Genomic DNA, 12262 nt, shown 5'->3' with positions numbered 1-12262 from the left:
TTGTCTCAGGGATATGATGACTGGTTCCCTGTCTGAGGCTGTGTTAGGTGTATGCTCACAGTATATGGAAATATACAGCAGGCCATTTCAAGTAACGAAGAAAGGTGAAATCAAAAAAGAGTGGTTTTGACATCTGTGGTTTTATTGGGAAAATTCACATAAGGAGGAATCATGTAGGCCTATGAGAAATAAAGGTAATGTGGGTTTACAGTGTGTGACAGATGACAAGCCATTGCAACAGACCACACATTTAAGTCTCAGATTCCCTCTAACTACATGATTTATTCCAAAAACACAAATCAGTCACGCACAAAAGTATATGGAATACACTGCAATTCTGTTAATCTTGAATGGTCTGTAACACCCACCAACGTAATAACTTCCCAACAACGTAATAACCCTGCCAACGTAATAAAAAAGTGTGCATTTCAGACGTAATAGCCCGGCCAATGTAATAATTTCCTGCCAACGTAATAATACTTTACCTCAACACATTTTCATATTCAATTAAATCCAGAACCAAATGGTGATTGCCAGTTCTCTGCGTTGGCCAATCAACTTGAAAATATAGGGATTTTAAGATCAGCATCCAATGTTAGGGAAGAAATTGTGTCTAATTTACGAAACAATCCCTATACATCACATGGAACCCCTATTTCTAATTTTGTGGGGGACAACTGGGATATGTATTTGGAAAATATGCACAAACATATCACCCTTCAAAGAGCATCAGAACTTTATAATGTGCAAATTTTGGTTGTATCTACACTTGGAGCAAATGCTTTCACCCTCATTTTACCAAGACACACATATGATGAGAACCTACCCCTATTAATCCTTGGTCATTTGCAGAGGGGCAGGGAGAGCATTATGTGAGCCTCGTTGGGGATACTAGGTCATATGTAAATACCATTCTGGAGGCTGACAGACACCAATTAATAATAAGTATTACGTTGGCAGAAAGCTGTGTATTATGTTGGCCGGAGGCAAGAATTATTACGTTGGCAGGAAATTGTTACGTTGGCCGGGCTATTACGTCTGAAATGCACACTTTTTTATTACGTTGGCAGGGTTATTACGTTGGTGGGAAGTTATTACGTTGGTGTGTGTTACAATGGTCATCCATTTTTTGTTTAATAGTTTGGATCATTGAACAGCAACTCTTGCAGCAACTATTCAGCAGTATGGACCAGTCCTATTGTGTCACAATAACATGGCAACTGATACACTGAAAACCCACTTGTATGACCACAGACAGTACCCATGACATCTCAAGATGCACCCAAGACACTCTGAGAAACACTGGAGTCCCCCCCCCCCCCCATAGCAGATGCTGGTGGGTTATGATGTTCACAAGCACTTTAAGAACCTAGTCCCGGATTCAGTTCAAGTTTCTACAAAAACAAATCGATCAGTTTCTACCAGAGGCCATTTCATGAGATAGAACAAAGCAGTGAAGAGGGTCATGAGAGAAGATTTTGGAGACAATGCTTGGTTACCAGGGTGTATTACTTAATTACAGAGGTGGGTCAAAAAAAAATGAAAATAGGCATTTGAAATGAATAAAAAACCTTGCATTTCTCTGATGACCACTGTCATCATACTTATTATCTTTCAATGCTGCAAGTAAACAGCTTCAAGGTTAAAATAAATACATCATGACTGCAAAAATGTACATTTATTAGATATCAATAAACATTTAAAAAGTGAAATGAATCAACATTAACAGACTAAAAATCAAATGAAAACTCAGCTATGTGAGTTGAATTGAGTTAAATGTCTCTAAGTACATAAGGTTGCATTTGGAAGAAGAACAGGACAGGTGTGTGTGTGTGTGTGTGTGTGTATGTGCCTTATCTGCTCTACCACGTATTGTACATACATATATAACAAGCCCCAAACATCTTTGGAGAAAACTAAGAGCCTTTAAATGGCCATTTTGACAGTCTTGTCAAAATAAAAGTCCATTTTGCACTACGAGGTCTTGTCGTAGCTAATGAGTTTGTCTGCTTTGAATAATGCCACCCTGTGGACGACAGGAGAAGTACATGTACACATGAGGGATTATCTCATTGATATGATTCTGGTCTGTAAGGGGGGTGTTTTCTGTACAGTGCATGAGGAGTTAAATACATCAGGAAACGGGTAAAAATGAAATGTGCAGTCAGTCACTGAGGTCTCCTTCAGTTAAGTGTATTACTATTATTTTTCACTTTTGGTCATTATCTACACGCATGGTATTTTTTTACAGTCACACCACAGACATAAACACAGACCTTTGGGGTGAAGGGAAAAAGTAATACGATATATTATCGCAAACGCTTTTGTATTATACAGATGCTTAGTTACAGTCTCTCCTAGCTCATTATGATTGTTTTAAATGTGCATTGAACCTGCTGATAGTAGTAACAGAATGATTATAAAATCATAAAAAGAGTGAATATTATTAGCTTAAAAAAAATATTTAAAAAAAACTGGGAGAGTACTTTGATTGAATAAGTTAATAAATCATGATAAATCCCATCTTTTAAATGCCCAGTTGAATGGTTGAATGGCTCAAGTATTGTGATACTAATGAACTGTGGACCTTCTCATATTTCACACCGCTACAACACACACCCATCCACATCCACACAAACATAAAGTGCAAAATGATAACAAAGATAATATGACAGGTGGTCCTGTAACAAGAGCAAAAAAATCAAAAAAAAATCATGTACTACTACGTAACAGGCAATCGATGCTGCCCTTCAAAAATGTACAACACCATTCGGTAAATGATGAGGCTCTTTCAAAAACAGAAAGCCATATTTGTTCTATTTCATCTGAGTGGTTCACAGCTGCAATGTCAACTATTTCAATGACTTAAGGGGGGTGGGGGGGCTAATACTACACGGTATAACTATGAACAAAACAATAAAAAAGACAGGGTTTGGTTGCAGCCAGGTCAGCTTCTCCATAATATGCCTGGGTATAAGGCTGTGCAAAATCCATAGAAAGATCTTGGCATTAAGGATCTCATTCAGCCTTATGGAATGAAGGAAGGAAGGAAGTAGGCATACGTTTGAACACATATGATGGTCTCAACTTGATCTTGACATTAAAAAAGAAACTAACAGAAAACAAAGTAAAACAAATAAAAATACCTCAAATTGTATGAGTTTCCAATGGAGTCCTGCTCATTCTTACATTTTAAAACTCAAGGAATTCCTTTGCACACTTTTCAGTATCCGATACACGAACGTCCTCCTCCTCGTAGTCATCGAAGTTGCTGGTGTCCCCTGGTCCTCGGCACTTTGGTATGATCGGGGCTTCCACCTGTACAGGTTTCAAATTCGATTTTAGTGTTGAAAAAACAAAGCTCTTCATGGAAATGGAGCCCTAGTGACTATTTTACGGCAGAGATCGTGACACACACACACTCTGAATTTTATCTCTGCATTTTACCCATCCAGGGTAGTGATACACACAGTGAAGCACACGGTGAAGCACACCAAACCCGGAGCAGTGAGCTGCATATGGTGGTACATGTGAATTTAATATGATGGTACACGGATTTCAGGATGGGGGCAGTGATATGGACAACTGTATATGGCAATAGATTGCTGCCCACTTCCAATAACTACATAAGACTTTCACAGGCAGCAGGTGTAAAAAATTGGTCCACCAAAAAGTCTTCCGTCAGTAACCCCTCTCTAAAAATATGGAATGTGGCCGTTTTAGAACAAAATCATCACTAACTTGAGCAGGTCTAGATGTGTGGTGGTGAAGGACACACAATACTAATGCACATTCATGAAACACACCTTCCTCTCATAGATGGCAATCCAATCAGTTGTTGCAAACCACTTGTGGTTTTTGATGTCATTGACTCCATTTTTCAGGTTTCCAAAGCGCTTTGTTAGGTCCACCTGAAGCAGGTTCCTTAGCAAGTCCTTCAGGTCTGAACTGAAGTGGGATGGAAATCGTACCTGTAATGACAGGAATACAGAATCAGCCATACTGGAAAATGGGGCAACTGTTACGAGTGTGCATTAGGCATTCAAAATTAAAATAAATCACATGACGATTAAATACATTTTGAATACATACATAGTGTACATTTATAAAACAGACAGCAAATCAGTCTTCAAATCAGAGTGTACACTCAGTCAACATTTTGTTTACAGTACCTTGCCAGACACAATTTTCTCATAGATCTGTATGGGCTGGTCTGCAAAGAAGGGTGGGTATCCTGCCGCCATTTCATAGATCAGAACACCCAATGCCCACCAGTCTACAGCTTTATTGTAGCCCTGTTGACAAAAAAAGAATGCGTCAAGCGTTAATTAAAGGTCTTATTACATGGCTCTTCAGAATGCTGCCGAGTGTTCCATTGATTTGGCCACCTCAACGTAAAGAGGTCCGATATTTCTTTATAATGACCACTGCAAAACATGGACTGCTGCCATTTGCAACAGGTTTTCTGCTTTTAATTCTTTCATATCATTCCGCAAGTAGTCCGTTCACTTTTTCGTAACAGATAATTCATTGTAACTGCAAGTCTTTGCTATGCAAGACCTGAAACGTTAAAGGTCTATTTGCACGAAGAACATTTTATATCAGTGGAAGCCACAAAACAGCAACAAAATCACCAAAAAAAGACATATTTTGGAGGAATGTCTTGGCAAGTAACCGTTTAATACGCAGGATAATGTAAAGTCCTCGTTGCGCGTCAGGGTCCTGTTCGTCCTGTTGGGATTTCTTTTTTTGATAAGGACCACCAGACTATACATTATCCTGCTTATTTCACAGTTACTTACGGTGACATTATCCCTCACATAATCAACATCTAAAACGAACGTACTTCACACACACATACACACACACACACACACACACACACACACACACACACACACACACACACACACACACAATTTATTTGAAGGTGTTTCATGTTTTCCATTGATGTGTATTGAACAGACTGTGTACCTTGCTAAGGATTATTTCTGGGGCTAGGTACTCTGGTGTCCCACACAGGGTCCATGTTCTGCCTTTTACTCTTTTGGCAAAGCCAAAGTCTGTGACCTGAAAGAGAAAACAAGTTCAGAAATTATAATTAGCCCATTAAATTCAGAACATGACATGTATTGCACAGAGAATGGATAGGTTTCACAGACACAAGTACGATTTTGGGCCATTCTGATCACACATGGTTTATCACGTCTCACAGTAATAGAGGCGACAACAAGGTTCAAAGTCTGATGGTGGAATATGGAATTTCATTTGTGTGACCTTGTGCGTGTGTGTGACAAAAAAAAACCATATAGGTGAAACTGGCAAAAATAAGCAAACATGGGTAAATAAGGTAGCAGCTCATTCTGAGTGGATTGATGTCCAAACATAAGATCTTCTAGAAAAGGATTGACAGAACATACTAAGTGCGTAAAGAAGAAACATTTGAATGGATAACCCACCTGGATGTATCCTTGTTGGTCAATGAGAAGATTCTCAGGTTTCAGGTCTCTATAGATGAGGTCTAACGAGTGGAGGTACTCAAACGTGAGTACTATCTGTGCTGCATAAAACCTGGCATGATGTTCACTACAACCCAAAGAAAAACAAAGAAAAAAATAAGCACAGACAACTGGCTTCCACATGGAGTAAGCTTTTTTTTAAATGTTCAGGGAAGTTTAATGAGGATTAAAGTTATGAAGGTAGCTGGCCGTTTACCTGAACCTCCCGATTCGCCTCAAGTGTGAGAACATTTCTCCCCCCGGAACATACTCCATTACCATGTACAAGTTGGAGTTGTCCTAAATGAGACGGATGAAGAGTGTTACTACGTGGACATTTATTTTCCACATTAATGGTATTACATTTGCAGTTAATACTTTTGATAGGATTTCAAATTTACAGTAAATTGACACCTCAATTTGAAGTAAATGGTCCAGTTTTACAACAGGGTCAGTACAGAGTGTTTGACTAGTATGTCTTTAGGTAAACTAAATCTTTACTAAATGCAAGGGCCATTTCCTTGTGTAGTCCGTAGCATGCGAGTTCAGATAGCTATGGTATGTCGAAATCTTACCTTGAAGGAAAAATCCAGTCTTACAAGAAACGGAAAGGACACAGCTTGCAATATTTTCTTTTCATTTAAGGTGTGCTCTATCTGTTTCAACTTGACCACCTTAGGAAGAGATTTGAAGGTCAATACAGTTTGCTATAAAATTAAGATATTTTTTTTACACTCTTTTGGTTGGCTGATCAGAGTCCAATAGTGTTTATGGGAGATGTAGGCCTAAATAAAAATCAATTGGACTCACTTTCTGCTTATCCAGGATCTTCATTGCATAGTACTTGTCTGTTGCACGGTGCTTCACCAACATCACCCGTCCGAATGAGCCTGTGCCAAGAGTTTTCAGTCTGTCAAAGTCATCGAGTCGTGTTGTGCTCTAGAGGAAAGATTGAAGAGGCCAGCTTCAGGTTTCACAGTAGTTGAAATGAGTCGACAGCATCAAATAAAATGCATGTGGTTGCGTCTCAGCAAAGCTGAGACATTATTACACGGGTGGGCTTTCACAGTGTGGTTAGATTTATGTGCTGCGAGTTATACAGGCCTGTACACTTGGAAAAGACTAAGGCGGTTAGACTTCAGCTGTATCTGAGAGCAGCTCTAAGAGCATGGCAAGTCTACTTATGGAAAAGCATTACAAAGTATGTTGATTTGACTTAAGCCTTTTTCTCCAAATGTAAACTGGGTGTGTGGTATGACTTGCCAACATTAACTAGGATTCTATACTAAGAGTCTTTGACAAATGCATGCCACTATTGTTTCTAATGTAGTTCATGACTTATAGGGTGGGAAAAAAGGTTATGCATTATTTGGGGCTATGCTGCACTCTGTATTCTAGCATATAAGCGTTACTTCATCTTCACTATGGGCAGGCAGATAGCATGGAGATGTACTGCATGTCCATTTTGAAGATAAGGAGAGAGAGACACTCAAAACTCTAAGCTTTCGTCTCCTGTGAAGTGGGCTGACTTGTGTGGTCACATTTGATATTTTGTCGCGCACGCTTTGCTACGTGACACACAGCATGGCCACACTGCGTATAGGCTTGTCTCAGGTGATCAATGCTTTCCTGTTTAAAACGCCGCTCCTCCCACTTCAGAACGACAGTCTTAACACTTTGTGAGTCGCTTTGTGAGGGGACACATGGTGGGAACAAATATTTACATTCAGACATTTGTTAGCTCAGCTAATACTCTTGTAAGTCAATGCAAGGCTCAATAATTCTGGAGCCAGTTAACACACAGTCCTCTTGCTAATGTTTACCACTGGTGATGAGAGCCATAGTTAGAGACTGGTTCTCTGTAAACGAAAGTAGCTGCTTACAAAAACAGACAAACAAACAAACAAACAAACTAACAAACAAAAATCAAGAGCCACTTTTCAGCTGATGAATCGTGTACAATTCTATTGACCATATCTAAGCAGCTATACATGTTAAATCATTAAAATTTGAAAGGCTTTATAAATATGTTATTTTACCTGGGGTGGACATTCCCATTTCTTTAAAAAGTCTTCTTTGGCTTTGGCTAAGAACTCTTTCACTAAAGGAGAAAAAGAAAAATGATCAGCTTTGTAATCAGGTGACTTTGCTAAGTTTATAGATAGGGGAATACTAACTATTGTAATATTTTATTGTACAAATTCATAAAATATTGAATTTACAGAACACAAATACAAGGTTATGTACACATTAACTTAAATACTTTCAAAATATTTGAGGTCAATTTCAAATGACTACTGAGAAAGACAAGCAATATTACAGAAACTTGACAATCAGTGCCGTTAAGCAGAACGCTGTAGCAGTACTGAGTTCTGAGCTGTGTTCTTGCTTATGTCATGGTACAATTCAGTGCAGCTCATGAAAGGAAAAAAGCATACCAAACAGTTCTGAAGATCACCAAGCGTTTGCAGGAAAGAGGAGAGAGACAGCAGAATAAGACAAAGTGAAAGTTAAAGTGAAACACATGGGGAACGATACACAGAGGTACATCCTTATTTAGTCACACGTGACCAATTCAATGTTTAAAAAAACCAAACAAACATACAAATAGATTTTTTATTTTGTTTAAAATCTGCACAGGGCCACTGTGGGAAAACTGGCCTGCTAAGAGCAGGGGTAAATTGGGGAGGTCTGCGTCTAGGCCCTTATGGTTAACTGCTCATTTCCTGTTTCGGAGTGTGATCTTAAGTTACGGGTTACATATGGAACCAACTGTTTGAGTTAAACATCATTTGAATAACCTCTTATTATCTTGTTAAGTGACTGCAATCATGGAAAACCACATCACAAATACAAATGTACGGCGAAGCTTCAGCATGTATATATAAGCAAGGCCACCAATAGGTGAAACTGAGCAGCAGTGTCATACTTCAAGAGTGATACTTCAAGAGTGATACTTAAAGTGTGATACTTAAAGATTTCCATGACGTTTCTATTTCCATTAAAAAAGATACAAGCAAAAACAAGATCCAGTAGAATTCAAAAGTGTCGAACAGGAAACAAGTTTTGTTCATGCAGGCTATGAAGAAAAGTAATATTTTTTTCCTATTTGAAAGCATATTTTATGTATTAACTCATAGCCTATAAGCGAAAAAAGCAATTAACCAAATCGAACAAGGATACAATGAAAAAAAAAATGTCAATTTAAATGAAGAAGACAATAAAAAACTCCATTGCCAGATTGTCTCTGCTTACGTACTTTCTTTGTCCCAACTCACGGTGTACTCTGAGAAAGTATGTCCTTCATTTTCTTGTGTTTTTTGCTCTTGGGTTCCCTTCCGGTACTTAAAAAAGCGATTGGCTAACACATCTAGCTTTTGTAGAGCAGTGTTAGTACCCACCAACTGGGCAAAGTTCTGATCTTTCCCCTGAGCCATGGACTAACCCCTTCACAGAGTGCATCCACCAAGCAATGAACAGAAGCTGCAAACTGTCTAATCTGAAAGGCCAACACTTCCTGTTTTGAAGCAGACCTAGGCCTATTTGCAAAGACTCAGTTAACCACACACACACGCGTGGTTGGTTGTGCATCCGGAAAATGATAGTGCCCCTTTTTTCTACAGGAGGATACAAGAAGTTCCAATGAACTAAACACAGATTAGGCAAATTATGTTGCAGAGCAATCACCTCTGTGACTCACACACACACAAAAACTCTGCTTGTAAAATAGTTGAAATGGAGCATAAAAATGTACCATTGCATTGCTTAAGCTGAACTGGGAGCCAGGTGAGAATACTAAATAAATACCAAATAAAAATAATAAATATTCAAAATACAAAACATTTAATAACCTTTGCTGGCTCTTATGCAAAAATAGTGTCACCTGGGTTCTGTTTTAAGGTCAAAGCTGTGGTACATCCAGTTGTGCCGTCACATTTCAATAACATTTGGCGAGTGATTATAACTTAAAAAACCATCCAGGGGTCAGAGGAAATGGGTATGCCCGGTATCTGGGTAGATTTATGTGATTGGAGTGTTTTTAATCACAAAATAACAGGAAAGGGACTTTAGTGAGAACACAGAGATTAAATAAACTGCCTATTAAACCATTACTTTGTCTTGTGCTCACCAATAAAATAAGAGAATTGGAAAAAGAGAGGCAGCGGTCATCATCTCAGCATCCCCAACATGTTTGAACCAGATCTAGATTCACTGTTGTTTAAAGGTTTTAGCCATGTTATGTTATTGCATGTGGTCTAAGCCTTATTGTTCCTGGTCTGATATTGGAGTGATAAAAGGGATGGACTTCTAAAAGGTTCTATGGGCATCAACTTTTTAATCCCAAAATTAGCCAAGTTATCACATAAAGAAAAAAAAGCACAGTGAGAGTACGTGGTAACCAGAAAGCCACAACATATTTAACGCTGAAAGCAAAACAGCTTGTGTTATCACATGTACCCATCAGCCCTACCCTTCACCATATCACTCCAGGACACGCACAGACAGGTCACACCCTCTTTTAGACGGCCATTGTGGGGAAAACTGAGAGGAACTATATACTGCAACCGAGAACATCCCCCAAAAAACAATTAATGTCTTCTTAACTTCTTCTTCTAAGCTTTGTTTGACATTTTAAAATATCATCATGGGGTATAGCACAGCATAGTAGGTGATGAGTGATGAGGTGAGGTGAAGAGTTTGTAGCTGACTTTGTGCTTATATAACATGCTGGGGGCCTACCGTTTAGCCTACATGGCTTAATTGTTAATACAATATGTTTTCATTGTCAAAGGGGGGCCTGCCATAAAGGTTTGGGAACCACTGACCTGGTAGATATCAGCCTACACATTTATTAGTGATATGAAACAAATGCAGGAAATCAAATGTAATCAAAACAAAGAAGTCAATGTTGGTGACAACTAAATGTATTGTGAAGGGGAAGAACATAATGAGATACAGATGCATCAAATTATATAAAGTATTTCAAATATGAGTAAAAGCAATTTCATAATATTAATAATATAAGGTTTAATAGCATGTTTGGTATGTGTCATACATAAAGTAAGCTACTAGAAGAGAATTATCAGACACAAACATAAGATTGTTGGATCATTATAAAGTTACTAAGTCAAAACAATAATGAAACACAACTGATACAGGCCTGAAACATAAAAATACTTTGCAAGGCATGCAACTTCTATTAGCCTGCCTCACTCACGACAATAATATTCATCAAGTAGGTGTCGGCATTTTAAGTAGGGTGATTCGTCTGCTGTACTTCATGTACTACTACCTCAGGTCATGCAAGTTCACATAGCCTCAGGGCCTGGGTCAGCTTTTATAACACTGCAGCATTGAACAGTCTTACATTTCTACCTAAATGCTTAATTTAGGGTGTCAGACAACCTAAATCTTTGGACTAAGGTTGAATGGAAACCAGGGCCTTCAAACAAACCACCAGAGACAACCTCAGTATTGAATCAATGGCATATTATTGCTGATTTTAAGTGGGTATCAGTTATCCTATGTGCATTTGTGCGTGGGTCAGGCGGCTTATAGAATAGGAAGGTAGCTATCGATAACTGACTCAATTTAGGCCCATTGGAACGTTGTGACGTCAACCAGAATTGCCTAAAAGGGCATCCTTTTACCTGTCATTGATAGCTAACTAGCTATGAGCTAATGTTGGTATGACAAACCAACCTGTCTAGTCGGCTCACATGTACCGTTATACAGATCCACCATATGGACGTGCAAAATCAATATGACAAGAAAGGTTTATTTACATAGATATCTCCGTGTAACAATATAGCATTGGAAAGCGGGCACGACACTTCACACATTGTATTCTTACAGGGAAATATTTGGATGTCAGACTCATATGGTACTTAGGTTAGCTAGCATCAGTCTAACTCACCACTTTCTAGTTCGTTGCCTCTTTTGGCGGTTGCGGCGTTCCCCATTATGCACAAGTTAAGATGAACAGACAGCAAAGAAACAGAGGTTCCGGTGAAGAGAAGAGTGGGTCTTGTTACAGCTTTATTTCCTCGTCTTCAGCCCGCTAGTCCACCCAAAATCAATTGCTGCACGTAGCCAGCCACCTTCATTAAATATTAGCCGGGTAGCTGGCTTGCTGGCTACCCGAAAAATCGACTGTGTGGATCCACCTCGCAACACAAAATAATAGCTCGTGATTGTTTCATTGATGAAGACAGCTCATCAAGCCTGGCATCACTTAACATTTTATACATGGACAGAATTCCATAACTGAGTTAACCTCAGCTACCACCAGAGAGTGGTGGGGTAGCTAGCTAGTTTGACACTATCAATGAAAACAGTGAGCTAACGTTAGCTGTCTAAGCTTAGCTTGCTCCTAAACAAATCTATGAAGCCCACAGCGGACATGACGATACACTCTGACATCACGCCCGTCAATGAACGCATTAGGGGCATGTTCCCCATGCTCAGGTTCTCGCCTTAAAAGTTAAGGTTGACAGGGTAGCTCACTGTTACCAAGTAAACAATCATCAAGTTAAAGTGTTTGTAAAGCGCAGCATTATTTTGATATTCCTAGGCCTCTCCTGCTTCTTCCGAAACTTCATCTATCTATCTCTTTCTTTCTTTCTACTTATAATATATAACTTCCCCTTCTATTTCATTTCTTCATTTATTTCTCTCTCTATTTATTTCCCGCTATCTGTCTGTTTCTTTCTTTCTGTGTATATCTACATCAACTTCCCCATCTCGATATCGATCATCACTAT

The 12262-nt window shown here is 38.9% G+C and overlaps 1 protein-coding gene across 1 annotated transcript; it reads right to left on the bottom strand.

Annotated features, from left to right (window-relative positions):
* Nucleotides 1-2923: 2923 nt before the first annotated feature.
* On the bottom strand, nucleotides 2924-11708 carry prkacba (protein kinase, cAMP-dependent, catalytic, beta a). The gene is made up of 10 exons (XM_080833985.1): nucleotides 11416-11708; nucleotides 7538-7599; nucleotides 6309-6437; nucleotides 6074-6172; nucleotides 5716-5798; nucleotides 5460-5586; nucleotides 4975-5070; nucleotides 4173-4295; nucleotides 3807-3971; nucleotides 2924-3318 (listed from the first exon to the last, which is right to left on the bottom strand). The coding sequence occupies exons 1-10, from the start codon at nucleotides 11459-11461 to the stop codon at nucleotides 3193-3195; spliced, it is 1056 nt and encodes a 351-aa protein (XP_080690111.1). The 5' UTR covers nucleotides 11462-11708; the 3' UTR covers nucleotides 2924-3192.
* Between the last annotated feature and the right edge of the window lie 554 nt (nucleotides 11709-12262).

Source organism: Sprattus sprattus (genome assembly GCF_963457725.1).
Source record: "Sprattus sprattus genome assembly, chromosome: 3".
In the NCBI taxonomy this organism is placed as follows: domain Eukaryota; kingdom Metazoa; phylum Chordata; class Actinopteri; order Clupeiformes; family Clupeidae; genus Sprattus; species Sprattus sprattus.
The sequence above is the reverse complement of the archived record's forward strand: the minus strand, read 5'-3'. Positions and strand labels throughout refer to the sequence as shown.